The sequence below is a fragment of the Cygnus olor genome, chromosome 2 (genome assembly GCF_009769625.2).
Source record: "Cygnus olor isolate bCygOlo1 chromosome 2, bCygOlo1.pri.v2, whole genome shotgun sequence".
NCBI lineage: Eukaryota > Metazoa > Chordata > Aves > Anseriformes > Anatidae > Cygnus > Cygnus olor.
This window is the reverse complement of record NC_049170.1, coordinates 34,482,385-34,499,511: the sequence shown is the minus strand read 5'-3', so window position 1 is coordinate 34,499,511 and position 17,127 is coordinate 34,482,385. Positions and strand designations below refer to the sequence as shown.

Below are 17,127 nucleotides of genomic sequence, written 5' to 3'. Positions count from 1 at the left end.
ATGGCTCTTACTGGAAAGCATAAAACGTAAGTCAGAAGAAATGTGTGATGGGGTGGGTTTGCAACACACCACCTCAGTGAGACAGGCATTAGCTCCCAAGCTCCCGTTGTTCTGAGACGCACTGAAAAATATTCTTTTCTCCAGGACAGTACAAGTGTGACCCTCTTCAGCTCTGAAACACGGCAACCAAGGTTCTCACTGGATTTTGTCAAAGAGGTTATTTCCGTTCTATTTGGGAAAGCTATTCCAATCATCTAGCTTGTAATACAGGAGAAGACCTTCAACACATTAAGCTAAAGCACAAAACTCATTTAACACACGGCCACATTTCACTACTCCTTCAAATATTTTCAAAAAAAAAAACAAACAAAAACTATTACAATTTCACTGCAGTACAATTATCCAGAGGATGTTTAATGTCTACCACCTAGTGGATTAGCACAGCATAACCTTTAAACACACACTACAAACACACCACAGTTTTCCTGTTTGAAGGAGCAAGACCTATGCAGGGTCTCCAGTGATAGAAAGCCATGAAATGCTACTCATCTAAACTCTAATTAGATGCTCATCTGCATATCAGACTAGCACCAAAAGTAAGTGCATCAAAACATATTTGAATGGTGTTTAAAAAGAATTCCACACTTTACTTCTATTAATACTGCTCCAACCTTACACAACTCTGCACGCTGCCTGTAACTGGGGTGTTTTTCATAGGAACCCAATCTTGTACGGGCGTAGGAGAATAAGCCTCCAGAATTTGTACAGACAAGCTGTTAAAACTATTGCTAACCTTTTTCCCCCCTCCAAAAACGCTTGCATGATCAAAATAAAAGCAAGCAGTATTTCTGAAGTTTAAAAGACGACGACAATGTATTTCTAATAACAACGCCCAGAAACACCAGTTTGTCTGTCTCCTCATTTACTCCCCCACTTTCTGCTGTTGGGTTCACTGGGCGAGAGAAGGGGAAGAAGAGAGAAGATAGGGGGAGAGGTAGAGGGAGAGAGATGACGACTCCCAGTATCGACGTGACATTCTGTACTGTTTAATGTGCCTCTTAGACAAAAAATGCTTTAACCACTCTGCACTTTGCCATACTAGTCCAAACTACACAGCCAACTTAACAGAAAGAGCTAGGAAAGCTTATAACCCAACCATGAAATGCATTGACTTGTTAACTGTAGGTTCTCTCTAATGCTCACCTTCCAAGTTTTCCGTGCTTTGTGAATTTGTTAGTCACCAAACACAGCACAGTAAGAGAAAACTCTTGCCCAAACCCAAGATAATTTCCTTCTAGAAACAAAACATCCCGAAGACCACGATCACAAGTAATACTGAGAACGACATGTGTCAGATCTACAACTTACCTCAGAAGTATAATCTAAAGCTTCATCTGCTGCTGTTGAGGTCCCTAACTATAGGGCATTTAACATTTAAGAAACATCTCCAAAGGTTCTCAGTGTTTCAGAATTAGTAAAAAGCTCCTGCCCTACCTGCAACATTCTTGAGTGCTCAGAGAGGAACAGCTGATCCACTTCTGAAATAAATTCATTAACTGCAGAATACAACTTCTGCTGCACCTCATTTCTCTTGATAATCAATTCAGCTCTTTCATCCTATGCAGAAGGAAAAGCAAATGAGCAACTCACACCCAGATTCCCCCTACACAGAGGGGCAGAAAAAAGTGGTAACCGTGTAATATACATAGTACACAACTGATGAGAATGAATGAAAAAAATAATTTGCTTTTGACATCTACTCTAACAAAATATGTAATACATCTGTAATATGAGTATGTATACACAAACAGGTTCAGAGTTTTTGAATTTACTTTATCCCGTGAAAGCTTAGAAGATGACTAAATCAAGAGTTTGTAAGTATCCAAAGAGGAGACTAGAAACCTTTTGTCGGTAACAGACGAATGAATTAGATCCAATGGTTGGTCAGTGAGAAATGGACAAACTAGCTATGAATAAAAACTCAGGTTGCAGCATACACCATTTTAAAACTTAAAACCCATACTAGCAATTGGGCAGATATTACTCAGCCAGACGGTAACAGACTAAATTAAGTTCTACCACAGAAGTTAAACACAAAGTTTCTGCAGTTAAAAAAAAAAAAAAAGCAAAGAATAAAACGGCAGAAAAACAACAAAAATTATTTAATAGACACTTCTGCACTTTCTGACATCTCTGGTAACCAAAAGCGCACACAGTTTTTACAGACTTCTTGCTGTTTTATGCATGTAAGACATGAGCCAGCTTGAGAAAGAATATTTAACACACTGCATAAAAAAATGTATAAGGATGCCTTGCCATAAAGAATACTTTCCAAGACAAATTTCCACAAACTATTGCTTCAAAAACTAGAGCAATGGAGACTTAAGTGCAGTAAAAGACTCAACCAAGCAACCAAATTCCAGGTAATACTAGTCCAAAAACTAAGTAAATTCAACAGTCTACAAAGGACAGAATGACACTCCCAGGAAGTCAACGCACAGCTCAAGAGCCACAGGACAAGTCTCCTTCCTCAGTCTGCCATTTAAGTGGGTACACACAACAGTTCATGCCTCATGGAACACCTGCTACATAACTTCAGAAAGCATTAAGCATTTTAGAAGCATTTTACAAGACAGCATTTTACATTTATAGAAGTATTTTGCAAAGACTTAAGCTCATGACAACAATAGAATTAAAACTCCTTTAGAACAGGATGAAGACTTCTCAAACTACACCTAAAAAATTTATTCTGTGTCTCAATCAATCTCACACCTCTCAACAAATGAGCAAAAAAAAAAAACACCACCCCAACCACCAGACCTAGTCATGCCAAATGCCCATCTAGCTTATTTTGTTTCAGAGAGCTCCAGCAATGGGGTTATTACAGAAGACTGTAAAAGCAGGATATGCATGGTGCAGTCACCTCATCAATGCTTTCTTGCTTTAAAGACCTCAAGACAAAGATGCATCCCCTTGCACAGATACTTTCTAATCCACTTTTTGAGCCTATTTCTACTTTTGACCTCAGTTTTTGGCTTTCTTTAGTGCAAATTACTACTTTGCAGTACATGAAATAGTTAAAACTAGCTCTGGCATCAGCACCTTCATTAATTGCTCCCCGGCTTTTTCTTTTTAAATTAAATTAAACAACTAAATAATAAATATATTATTATATGTATACTACAGTCTTCAATAAAGCAAATCTTGAATCAACTTCTAGTTCTAAACCATAAATTAAGCAACACTCCATAAAATACTGCAATGTCTGAATATACAGTATTTTTGTCACATATATACACTGCGTTATCCGCCTATATTGCAATTAGGGCAATTTTAATCATTTGTGTTTCTTCGTCTGTAAGGCTGCCATCCTGCCAGTAAAGTTTTGTAAGAGAGCTGGTTACGTGATCAACACCAATATCCCTCCCATTTGAGTACGTATCCTTCCTATACTGAGCACAGAATTTACATCAAATTCTATGATTATTTTTGGAAACATTTTAAAAGTACTTTCACTCCAGAAGAACTACCTTTGTTATTTTTATACAAACCATGCGCAAGGACTACCTCAGTTCGCTGATTATCTTCTTACGTTTCCAAGACATCCACTACATAAATACCTTATTCAGGAACAAATAATTCAGTCACCCATCTTCAGTTGGGGGTAGCATCCAGACATGAAATTAATTCAATTGATTCAAAAAATTCTTCATTAAAGAAATGAATAAAAATATCAAAAAGAATAAAACACAAGAATACCACCACTACACATTTCAAAGATTAAAAGAACAAACAGGAGTAGTAATCAAGTTAAACCAGCACTAACAAACTACGAAACCCCAGAAAATGAATATTGAAATGCCATTTTCTCTACATTCAAATTCTGTTGGGTTTACTCACCTGCAATATCATTTAAGATGTATCACATTTCTCCTAAGGCAAGAGATTTGCTCCTAAGAGCTTACAAACGAGACTTGGGATAGGTAAAGAGGGAGGTTAAAGGAGCAGCACATTGCTTACGCACCAAAGAGCGAGATTTAACTTTGCAAAGCCAATTTTGACAGATAAATTGACAGATTAAACAGAGTTAAAACAGTCTGTTATAGTTTAATAGCCAGCTATTTCACCCATCTGTTTGGGTTCACTGGGCTTCCCCGGGTACCTCATTTTAACTAAACAGGAAACAAAGTTAGTGCAACCAAATATGTTGATGTCACAAACAAAAAAGTATTTGTTATCTTACCTATAGCCAATATAATTTAAGAAGGGATGACAAGCAGAATAGCAAGCACACCATTTTACTGTGTTCATCTTGGACACTTATTGTATTTGAAAATACCGCAACGAAGACTCTAGCACGTTATAGCACATAAAATAGATTTTAAACTAAAAATGATTCTCACAGGGAAAAAAAACCAACACCTGCACTGTATGCTAAAAACAGGACAACATTGGTAGCACAAGATACTCGTTTATTTCAGGTTAATTACCCTAGCTTTAGCAGGATGCCACCAAAGCTCATGTTATGCACACTTCACCTCCCAAAATCTTCAGAATACTTGAGACATGTTCTACAAGACCCTTGAAATGTCCTGCTTCCAGCTACTACCAATCCATCTTAAAAAATAAATTAATTCTCCAGGGAGATCTACACTTAAGCACACTTTCCCATTTGCAAATGCTTTGCAGTTCTTGGGCGCTCTGGCGGATACCTGACACTTAGCAGAATTCCTGTCTTCTCTACATTTCCCCAATTTAAAATAGTTGTGACACTACCATGACAACTTTCCCTCTTTAGACAGCAGGAATTTTCAAAAACCATGGCATGCTCTTGAAAAGTCTTAAGATTTTGTGCTGCCATTCACTTATGCTTTAGTTTAGGCAAGCAAGAACAATGTCAGAAGTGGAGGAAGGGGTTCATTTCTAAACAAAGCCAGGCTATATGAGGTCACACCTCCCCAACACAAACACATGGCTAAAAAAACATATGGAAAAGCATAGCGTTGCATTTCCATAGTATTTCAACTATTTTAACAGTAACACACTATCAGGCATCCTACAGACATAACTTCGTTGTCGGCCGCCATTCACAGCTAAAAGGGCTGGCAATATTAAGACAGTCTAACATATTCCAACAAATATGTCCATCAGAAAAACCTCAAGCACTCTTCACTCTTTTCATTATGTTTCTCAGGGAAGAATGCTACTTGCCGGGACTGTCAACTCAGAGAAGGAAAAAGGAAAAAAAAGAACTAGCTATTCTTCTATACATTACTGGCCTATACAAGGCAAGGCCAAAATGTCATGTCTGTATTAACAGCTTAATGTTGTCGTGTTTTAACATCTTAGTTTTTAGTAAATAAAAGAACCAATTTTCACCTACATTAACTGAACATATGTCACGCTACAGTTGTTTTAATACCTTTCCCTGCACAAACAACAAAAACAGAACTTAATTCAGATCTCCACGTGGCTTATTATTTTTTAGTCTATTTCATGCGCTATTAAATTCAGTGCAATGCAGCAATTTCTCCTAAGCAAAGATGTTTGAAAGGGTTTAGGTTACAGGTGAAAATACTCGTAGGTATTTGCTGTCATTGTCCCAGCTGCACAGCTACCTTCCCCTCCCTGCCTTACCACAATGCCTGCCACAGAGCAGGCGACCCTCCTGTTCTCAGAAGCAGCACCTCCTTACAAGAGAGACACAGTACATAAGCATTTTTATCATCACAGCCATTTCTACGTACCCAGGCAGGCTTGTGCTGATTGTTGCTGCTGGAAAGCTACACTAGATGGCATCTTTCCCCTGTACAAGCCCATCTTCCAACACAACTGCCGTTTGCACACTGCTCTCCCTGCACATCTCCATGGGAGGGAAGCATATACTAGTGTAGTGGCATGCTCCTTTATGAAAGGTTTTCAGGATACACCAGCTGCACAGCTAAAGTGTTTTTTGTTTTTTTTTTTTTTTTAAACTATTACAGAAAATAAACCCTTTAGCCACCATGCTCTGATGTCTTTATAAAAATCGCGGGTGTCAAAAAGTCTGCATTTAACAGAAAAATAACACTCCATAAATATAGCAGCTGTGACAAAGGTAGCAAAGCTCTGATATTACCTGGCAGAGGTTTCCATTCTGTGCTCATGATATCAAGCTACGCTTACAAGACTAAAATACTCTGTAAACAGCTATTAAACTACAGTGTTTGTGACAAAAAAATAATTCCAACCTACCACGTTTTGGCATAATTGAATCATCTCTTGAGCCAAGTCATACTCTGTCCAAAGCTTCTGCAATTTTTCCAAGGAACACGGAACAGTGAGACATCCTTCTGTAACCACTTTTATGGCTTGTGAAAGCTGCTCCCCAAAACCAGCATTCTTTTTTGCGTGCCTAAATTGTGAGGAAGAAACAGCATTGTACCCAGAGAATACCTTTTCACCAGAACTCGAGCATTTTAAAAATCAATGCTATTTAGACCTCTTCAACATAAGGATCTTGAGATAGCACCTGCCATGTTAACCTAGTTTCTTCCACAAGGCAGTAGCAGCAAGTTGACTCACTCAGCTGTTAAATCCCTTTTTTGAGGAAGGAGGAAGTACCAGAATACATTCATTATACCTCAGTATTAACATGACTCTATATGGAAATTCTCTCTTGCTCTTAATTTCTCTTCTGTCTCATTTCCTCCCCTAGCAATTTCTTCATTCATCTGTCACAAACATATAAACCAATGTATATTACATAGAGTCCTTCTTAAAGGACTTCTTAAACCTTCTTAAAGGTTTTGTCCCTTCTTTTAAAACTTGAGGGGCAATTTTGGCTACCCAGTGAGACACCTCTATCAGCAATACAGAAACCTAGAGGGACTTGTGACTGCCCAGGTACTTTTAACAATTAGCTGCATTTACTAATGAGCATTTTCCTTTAAGATGGAATTAAAAGATCTTTTAACAGCCATGGCAAAAAAACGGAAGTTAACTGAAGTCATCTGATGAGCGTTCAGAAGCAGGCAACACAAATTCCAATGTGACAAAAATCTTAGGTTTCAGTCTTGGTCTTGGGAAAGGGTTTTTCCCAAGCTCTGTACAAAACACTGCCTTTTTTTTTTTTAAGCAAAGTACCTAGGAAACGAAAAGCATGCTTTCAAGAGATATCAAGAGATAAACAAGGCAATGACAAAATGTACTACTTTAGAAACAAATAAACACATACCTAATTTCTTTCAACACTTTCACATTAGCAGCCAAACTTCTCATTTTTGTTCCAATGTAATTACGGAAGGTTTCCTCAAAACGTTCAGCAGTTTGCCTGGATGCTTCCTTCTCTCCCTGAATCATTCATTGATTTTGGAGCAATGTTTCAGAAAAAGAGGTAAAAGAGAGTCAGCTGGGGTTACTAACATGCAGACCATAATTTAGACTTTTAAAAAACAGTTTAAAAACAAAGAAACACAGCTAGACATCTTTGAAACACTAACAAAATCCCTAGAAACACATAAACCAGTGAGAATTTTTTTTTGAATAGCTTCTTAGAGTTGACGGTTCATTTTCTTCCTTTTGTTTCAGTAGTGATGTGTTTAAGCATGTTTCTTCAATTACTCCCCATTTGCTAGCAACTTTTCAGACAGTAAGGAATTGTTTTGAACACACAGGTATTTTTCAGCAAGGAAAATTTAGGGAAGTCAAGTTCAGGACCACATTCAACTCCTTAGTCTCATAACCACACCTCAAAACAGTGCAGAAATAACTCTTGCCGTATGTACAACCATCCTGACCTTCCCACAAAGAATTTTCTCAGAACAAAAAGTAAAAACAAGAAAACCCCCGTTAGGCTGTATTCCTCAAAGGACTGCCTAACGTTAAAAGTGCTTGCTCTCATACTACTGAAAAGTTCTTATAAACCCCATTTTAGGTAATGATATAATCTTTTCTAAAAAAAAAAAAAAAGACCAAAAAAACACATCACCACTCCTGCACAGAAGGATTTAAATAGTTTTGTATTAACTGATGAACATTTAGAGTCTCACGACAGTAGGGCATTTTTGAAGTACCCCTCCAAGTGGCAACCACCTCTTCTAAAACACATCATTGCCTACTTCAGTGTTTTTAGCTGGGAGCAAAGATTGTCATACTTCGAACATACACAACTTTTCCTTTTAAAGCAGCTCACTTGCAGTCAGCACAAAACAGTAACTAAACCTTGTAGGAAGCAGCTTAAAAAAATCATCAGGATATAGAAAGTAGATGTTTTTAAGAATTCCTTGAATTCAGGTAACTTTTCTTGGCTGCAGACCCATATCCTGTTGTTTGTAAATTCAGTTTGCGGAGGAGTACACAACACAGTAACTTTACTCGATGAAGAATCTGTACTGTAATAGGTTAGGCAGTGTATGTAGAAACACAGGTATTCTAGGCAGAGGTAACTGAGCAGCAAAGCTGGTTGGTTGTGAGTAGTTTTATTACCCCAAGAAAAAATAGGAAAGAGCTGTGAGCAATCTTAGGTTTGGGGTTGTCAGATTGGTAAAATGGCAGATTCTCCTCTCTTACCTATACAGGTAAGAGTTTGCAGATTTTTCTCAACTCATGCAAGAGCAACATCCTTTCACACAATCTCTTCTCTGTACTGCCTTTTATCACACGCAGAATTTTAAGCCTACTGGTAACTAAGTACTGGGCTTCTCACATAGCATTAGGTAGGAACTTCCCCTGGAAGAAACATAATTATGTGGTATCTGCATCTTTTCTATTAAGCAACAATTAAGGAAACAAACATTTTTATCCAGTCCTAAAATTCAACAGCTGCAATGATTCTGTGATGCTTCGGAATTTTCAGCCCAACATCCAGAAAGTTGTTTTAGCCTTCAAGTCATGAAAAAAGGCACGGACGACATCCTTATAAACAAAGCATGTTTTTCATCACAAAGTGCAGAACTCCAAGCTCAAAGCGAACACCTAGATCCAAACCTGCAACTGCAGCAGCAAGCTGGTACACACACCAAGGCAGGGCAGCCTGGACTGCCGCAGAGGTGGTAACACATCGCCAGCATCTCCCTGCACAAGTGGGAGCTGAGTCTTTGGTCAACCAGTGAATCCTGTTGGATTCCAAACAGCAGTGCACAGCCCTGACAGCAGTATGAAGAAACCACATCTGCAACCAGGAAAGAAGCACCTTCTTTGCAATTCCACATACCTGAAGTTCACCTTTCAGCTGCTCAACTTGCAGCTCTAGTTCCTTCTGCCTCCTCAAGAGATTTATGTTCTCCTTTCTGAGAGCTTCTTTCTCCCCTTGAAGCTTTTCAATCTCTTCAGCCAGCTTCTGATCTGGTCTTACTTGTGCCAAACTTCTGTTAAGCACTGGGGCTGAAGCTAGCATTTTTTCCCTTTAAAAAAATTCAGAGAAATTAAAAAGAACCCACTATGATGTGTATTTTTTCATGCTACGGTAGTTTCAGTAACCACAGAACACCACGAAAAGACTGTAAGAGCATCTACACAGTTAATCCTTAATTCTTTACCCCTCTCAACTCTTCAGAGACTGTTACGCAAACAAACAAAACCAGCATACACACATCATTTGAAGACAATCCTTCCTATGTTTTCACATCACTAAATCAAATGTCTTTCCCATCCAAAAAACATCTTACGGTACCACACTGCAGACCCAGAAAAGCCAACGTCCATCATATTTCAAGTCTTCTCCCTACTTTTGCCTCTTTTTAACAAACGGATTTGGAGAACACCTAACTCAGAAAACAGGCCAGATTAAGAGTATCCAAGTATTCACAATGTGACACTTTACTATGAACGTGGACTTTTTGGAAGAGCCCCTCATTTCATACTTGGTAATGGCACAGACTTGCCTAAGTCATCTAATTGTAACACCAACTGGCATAGTATGCTAGTATGTGGAAGGGCGTGCCCTCGGGAGCTTCATTAAAATGTCTGAGAAGCTCAAATTATGGAACATAACCCTTTTTTTTTTTTTTGGGGGGGGGGGGGTGTGGCTGGAGGGGGAATGTTGTGGGGTGGTTTTTTTGGAAGAACATTACTTCTTACATCATTGCACCTCTCTGAATGCCAAGCACCATCTTTTCCACCCACAAACGTCTTCCTCAGCAGCCTGTTACCATGACAATCCTAGCAACTGTAGGACAAGTTTATTTTAAAAGATTTCCGACAACTGTAACTGCCAACTTACCACTGCCTCTTGTCAATGTAATTACAAGTTGCAGAGACATCACTATCCCCTAAAGCTTACTTCAGACTGCAATTGCCGGCTTTATTTCTTATAAGCACACACTGTTACACTCCTACACAAATAAATAACCAAAATATGTTTGTCCTGCTAGGTGAACGTACTTTTACATTACGCATTTGTGTCCAATGAGTTTTTAATACGAGTAAATAAACAGGGAATAGCTACAAGGAGTCTCAAGGACAAGCATGTGGAAATTACACAGATGCATAAACAAACATCACTGCCTGTCACTGCAAAATCTTTAAGAGGCCTGATATCTTGCAACCTTCGCTTCCAACTAAGGTTCACTGCATCTCCTTCTCTGTTTAATAGCTGCTACCCCTTCCTTCTTTTTCAAAATCCCATGTTAAGATATACAAGAGAAGTCTCCCTGGAAAACAAATGAGGCAGAACAAGCTACCCAACATGCAACAACACTAACAGCTTTTCTAGAGACTGATGCCCTAATTACAACCACCACACAGACTCAAATATACTTCCCTTCCACTCAGTATCAGTATTAGTAGATGCTGGAGAGACAGAAAATGCACCTTGTATGTTAGATGCTCATTTTCCCCTCCATCCTCACATCTACACACACCCCAGCAACCAAGCTCATCAGGTCACTCACACAAACCTCTCCCTGACACCCCACTGCCTTACTTTGTGGCAAACATACGGTTCCCAGCAGTGTTCTCACTCCTTGTGCTGGCAGACATTGGGTCAAAGAGCCCACCTGGACGGCTGCTCAGGGCACGACCAGGCCTGTTCACCCACAGGGGAACTGGAACTTTTATCTTCTGATGTTGGTTTTGCATAACATCTACTTCTCTCCGTTCCTCATCTTCAGCATTTCCTAGAGATCTGCATTTTTCAGCAAACCCTGCCTTGGCCACTTCTTCTCCAATGTCTATTTTCTCACATTCTGCCTGGACAATAATGATACCATCCTTCTGCTTGACCTTCTCTCGTACTTTTATTTCTTTTTCAAAAACTAGGCTGCCCAAGAACTTCTTCCCCTGTAAAACAGAATACGTTCAAGTTGCGAACTGGTCATTCTAAATACTTATTGTTGAAATCAGCCATCTTTCTTCTATGAACGGAAAAAAAAAAAAAAAGACATGTTTAAGACCAAAGCCCAAACAGCAGAACAAAATAAAGCTTCCTATGTTTAACACATTTATTCTGAAACACGGAACATCCGTACAATGACTGTCTCTGATCTAATCTCTGTCAGTGTCAGACCGGACATCAACAGCAAACCTCCCTCAATATTCAACTCCAAAGAATTCGGTATCATTTACAGGTGACAAGTCCAAAGACCCACCAACTCTCGAAGGAAGTTGGCAACGTAGGGTTAGCCCAGTCTTTTTAAAGGATACCAGACCAACTATTTAACAGTATTACAAAAATAACGTGGAAAGATATTCGAATTACATTGTTTAACAGCCTTTCAGTACATGGTCTGGAGGCTGAAAGAGAAGAAAGCAACAAGTAAATTATTATGTGCACCTACCTTCTTGAAATCTACCTTACTGAAACCACTCATTCAGAGATCAGGAAATGCCAGAATTGAAGCTGTCATTTTCATCAGTAATAACGAAGCATAACAGCTTTGAAAGACTGGGGAATACGCTCAAGACCTTCAAAAGGCATCCAGCAGAAAGTTAGCTTTCTGCCAAGAGGGTTTTTCCTTTCTGCTCAACTAGTTCTGAATACAAGCCGGTTTTGCTTAAAATTAAGAATGGAAGACGTTGGAGGCAGGAAAGGAGCATAATTTCAAGCAACACAGAGCCAAAAAGAAAGCTTTACCTCAAGTAACAAGAAGTGGTGAAAAAACAAAAGACAGGGAAGCAATACCAGAGATTTTCACCTGTCATAAGCACATTAAGCAAAGCCAACAGGACCACAGAGGAGGAGACCATACACACTGGGTCTTGGGATGTCCTCTGAATAGCACGGGGATATGACAAGGCAAGCAAGACAGCCAGTCCAGCTCTTCTGGCAACTGGTGCTCTCAAGTCACCAGCTGGTGAAGCGTGAGCAGTACCAGTAGCAAGCCTAAAGAAACGTAACTTTAGGACTGGAAAATGAGTGGTGCCCAGGAAAAGGAGACCACCACTAGTAAAACGAGACCAAGGGTGCTGAACTTCTATCAGTCCTGTTGGCATCAGCTCCTGAGCCTGCAAAACTGTAAAAGCATATTCTAAAATCACCTCCCAGCACATTCTGAACCAATCTCTAACAAAACATTTTTGTTTTTGGAATATGGCAGGGCAAGAGATCAGGCACTGCTTCACAGCACGCCCCGCTATCATGGTTAAACACCCGTATCTTCTAGAACTCCTCCTGGTGACAGCACGCTGGTATCTGGCATCACGTATTACAAAGCACATCGTCTCAATGCTTCAAAATCTGTCACTCACCTGGTCAAACATGTTTAAGTTCTGATCAGCTGGTATCCGCAGTCCCCAGAGCCTGTACTTCTTGGCAACGCTCGGACATTGTAAGTTTGCTGGAATTTCAACTATTTCTGATCTATTTAGAACCTCTGAATTTCCATAGTCAATGTATAATACCTGACACTGCAACAACAACATAAAATCTAAATAAGCAGAGGCTACAACATGAACCTCCTACAGAAATGTGTGCTGCAAACTAAAATATAAGCATTTTAACAGATGTGCACAATGCAAGTACTACATTTGAGGCAGAGATCAGAACCCTCTACACTAAGCCTAGGATATACCCTTCAGAGGAAGGAACAAAGTCAGAAAGAACGGACAACTCGGCACCCACCTAAAAACAGAAAACTTTCAGGCAATCTGATGTTTGCAAACCAACCAGCCTGTTCAGGAAGTATCATTTTAAATAGGAACTATTACCTGTCTGTGTCAGTCACCTGAAACTGAGGAGTAACCCTTTCAGTGCATTCGCATCAGTGCTAACATGTCACACAAAGACTGCCATTTTCACATCTCAGAAGTTTGAAACTAAATTGTATTGCTTAACAACATGAACTATCACTTGTGAATCTTTTTCAAGATGTACAAATGGCACTTCGCAACTATGTCATGTTTTGTGAGTCCTCCCATCAGCAACTTTCAAAACTACAGGTCACTTGAATTTATGCCGTATGTGCATATTCACTGTTTTTTAAAATTTATTTAGACAGCAAGGTTAAAACAAAGAGGGATGAATTGCATTTATTTCTATCCTCCTGCATGGAAAGCTGATAAACAAGTAAAAACAGTAAAAATATATTTCCTGCCTTTTCATTGTTGATCACTTGCTGTACCATACATCTGTACCAACATCTGTCTTCAGAAAAACACCCACCATAAATCTGAAAATTAGGAAAAAAAGATCAGGAATTGCATTCTGAAAACATAAGCATACCTCAAGATGATATTCATAATACATTACAAATCTGCTTTTCACACTCCTAAAATTCTCCCAACAGCAGCATGAAAACAAAGTAATGCATGGTATCCTATCTCTCACAACAGCATATGCTAGCTGCTTCAAAAATATACTCCTCTACTCCACAAACAATAATGTGAAGAGTGCATTATAACTAGAAAAATATCAATATTTTGTACAGCATGTTCATATATGCATTTTTCTACAAATGTATTGCTACAACATTTTACTGGCATTGACAGCTTAGTAAGCCGAACAAAGGAACATGTCAGGAACCCCACAAATGTGCTGAGTTTACTGTTGATGCGTTTTCTTCCATTTTAAGAGGAATGCAGAAGGTCATTTACCTGCACACACAAACAGTTCAAAGATAAAGCGTTTTATTTAAACCTTGTTTTGCAGTAGGCCATCAGAAGTTCACACAAACACAGAATTTACTACCACTCTTTGCAGGCTTATCATATAACTGCTACTAAATACGTTCTTATCTTCTTAAGAGCACTTTTCCTAGCCCACTAATACTACAGGTTTTCATAGGATCTTCCACAATTTTGAGATGGAGCAACAAATCATGTCTCTGAAAAAGCACTGCTCTCTAGTTAAAGATAACCCATAACATACGCTAGATAACAAGAGAATTCAACGTTATATATATATATATATATATATATATATTTCTTGTAGTATTTCCCGAGTGGTTTAACATATATATATATATATATATATATATATGTATATATATATTTTTATATATATATATATAAGTGTATATATATGTGTATATATATATATATATATATACACACACATAAATATATAAAATATGGCTGCATAATTTAATTGAAGTCTGAAGTGCAGAAAGAAATAAGACTTGCTCACACAAACCAAGCATTTTCTTTAGGAAAGCCAGCAGTTCTCAAGTATTTGAGAGAATTATGATCCACAACATAATTAAAGATCAAGAAAATACCAGAGAAAATAGCTGCACAAAATTAAAGCTTTTACATCCAGGCAGAAAACAAACTCTACACACACTCAGCCTACGTACCTTGCTAAAATCAGGCTTGCCAAAAATTGCATTAGCCCGAGGACAAGCTTCTGCCAGCGCACAACTTAATTTCAAGAGGTCATTACATCTACTGATACCCTAAGAAGTGTAGAGAGAGGGCTTGAGTTATTAACTGTCACTTTTAATAGCTGCTTGATGGCTTACAACAGCCAAAAATTAAATCAAAACAGTTGCACAGCTGTTGAGACAAGTAACGCCCCACCTTAAGCTTTCGATCTTCATGTTTTTGTTGAATTTGCAAGCCTGCTCTCATTTTCCTTCAAAAATAAATGAATGAGAGGCAGGTAACATACCCCAGAAAATAGTTCACAAGAACATTTTTAACAGTTTAATGACCTGATTTGCAGGAAGTTCACAGATCTTATTCATCAATCCTGCCTCACAAATTTCAGTATGTTTGGTGTTCTTTTTCTTCATAATACTAGAAGACATCAGCTTTGGCATACCCCTCATTTTCCTTACTTGCAAGACTTGGGCTTTGGTTCAAGTAAAAGCAGCAGATTCTTTCCAATTACAACTTGGTATCTGAACCACTCACTCTTAAGACTGTCAGTTCCAGTAACATGGCATTTATTAGTTGTCATCCTACTTGTAATTCAAAGCAGAGAATCCAGAGCTCAGAGCAGGAAACAAAGCATTAATGCAAGTAAATATTCTGTTGTCCTCAAAAGCCCACTCCTAATTATTATACCTTACTATGCTAAATAAGCCACCGTAACAGAGTCTCAGAATCCCAGGGAAGGAATCCAAAGGAGAATGAACCATAATTATTATATTTAAATTAAAAAAAAAAAAATCAACTTATGTGTTGTTTTGGGTTTTTTTGTTTTGTTTTTTTAAAAGGAGGTGTTACATAGAGCAAGCAAAGCTTGGTCTCTCTCCCCTAATCCGTATTAACAAGGCAAACGGCAGCACCTCCTGTGACTGGCTCCAAGCTAGGCAGTGCCACCTTACATACGCTAGTTATAGTTCTACAGCCAGCAGACCAAATAGAAAAGGTAACCCTAGGGGCTCCTTCTAGATTTCCCCCCCTCTCTGCCACACCTATTAATGAAAACTACTCTTTTTCCCCCCCTCACTACCCCCTCCTCCAACACCCTCCCGCCCATTTACACAAAACTAGAAGGGAGCTGGTATCTTCAAACCAATTCCCTATTAATTCTGGCTGAAACTGCCCCGAAGGCTCACTTTGGGAAGGGGAATCATCTCCAGCAGGTCTCCAGCTACCTGCTGCAGTATTTTGCATTTAACATCAAATACTTACACAAATATTTTTTCTTTTTGCATAGGGACTAAAAAATATTTGTGAAAACCCAGCTACAGTTCAAATGGATGGATAAACAATTCCCTTTCATGTTTCAGGAAAGATGAAGTAGCCAAATTCAGTTTAAAATAGCACAATACTTGGAATTCTGAGATCTAAATTAACATTTTTTTTTTTAGGACTTGAACACTACCAGTTGTTCTCACTTCCACAGAAACTGGCCATGTAGGGCAAATAAGATGAAGCACTTGAGTTAAAACCAAGCAGCTCTTGAAATTCACCTGTGCCCAAAACGTTATGGCATCTTCAACGTGGCAGCCCACAACATCTTCAACTTGAGGGAGAAAAAGAACACAAATGGTAAGGAACATTTAAATTATTCTTGAATGTAAGATTATACTGTTGGTGATGCAGTTTTTTGGTTTAATAGAAACCAGCCTCGCATTACCTTTGCTGCACTCTGTATCTCCATCCATGACAGCAGGTCCTGAGACACCCCTTGGGATGTTCCTCACAGACCCTGCCCCAGAGCCCTTCACAGGTCAAAAGCGAGACCCCAAACCCTGCTGCAGCGCTCCCCACCACCTCACCCACCCCCTCCTGCTCTCCCACTGCTTGCCGCCAACTCTTCACCAGCGCCACCAACGCGTCAGAGCCCCTTTTCTTTGCTAAAAACGCGGTTCTTAATCCACGGAGAAGCGCCACGGAGCAGAACCCCTCCCTCCCTGGCCCGGCGCTACCCGAGGCAGCCGGGCACTGCCGAGGCCGCACGTGCCTCCGCCGCCACCGCGCATGCGCCCGCCGCCAGCCCCGGGCTGTGAAATGGCGGCCCCGGCCTGCTGAGGGGGCTTTAGGGAGGTGCTCGGGTGCCTCATCCAGCCCCGGGGCGTTTGGGGACCGTGAAGGGTGGAGGGCTGTGGTTGCCGGGCTGATCGGAGGTGTGGCAGCTTGACAAAGGGGTTCTGCGCTGATGCTGTTACTGGCTGTGAATTCACGCACTGCCCTTCCTCCTAAACCTGAGAAAGACGTACATTTTACAACTAGTATCAGCGGAGCGTGGCATCAGGAGGAACTCCTTCCTCTAGGATCACTGATCAGTCTTTATTTCCACAAATAGCCATGTTACACCTA

General features: G+C 39.6%; 1 protein-coding gene across 3 annotated transcripts in view; it reads right to left on the bottom strand.

Moving 5' to 3' along the window:
• Window positions 1–17,127, bottom strand: part of STK31 (serine/threonine kinase 31) — a 36,526-nt gene extending 19,399 nt beyond the window's left edge. The window contains exons 1-10 of one of the 3 annotated variants that reach the window (XM_040548711.1): window positions 16,445–17,127; window positions 16,278–16,330; window positions 14,712–14,810; window positions 13,512–13,586; window positions 12,667–12,825; window positions 10,904–11,259; window positions 9,194–9,383; window positions 7,217–7,332; window positions 6,235–6,394; window positions 1,495–1,617 (exon numbers count right to left, since the gene is read on the bottom strand). In XM_040548711.1, the coding sequence (XP_040404645.1) occupies window positions 1,495–1,617; window positions 6,235–6,394; window positions 7,217–7,332; window positions 9,194–9,383; window positions 10,904–11,259; window positions 12,667–12,825; window positions 13,512–13,586; window positions 14,712–14,810; window positions 16,278–16,330; window positions 16,445–16,472 (1,359 nt within the window). In that variant the 5' untranslated portion in view covers window positions 16,473–17,127. The remainder of the gene's footprint in view (window positions 1–1,494; window positions 1,618–6,234; window positions 6,395–7,216; window positions 7,333–9,193; window positions 9,384–10,903; window positions 11,260–12,666; window positions 12,826–13,511; window positions 13,587–14,711; window positions 14,811–16,277; window positions 16,331–16,444) is intronic. The other 2 variants (XM_040548709.1, XM_040548710.1) reach the window with 2 other exon arrangements.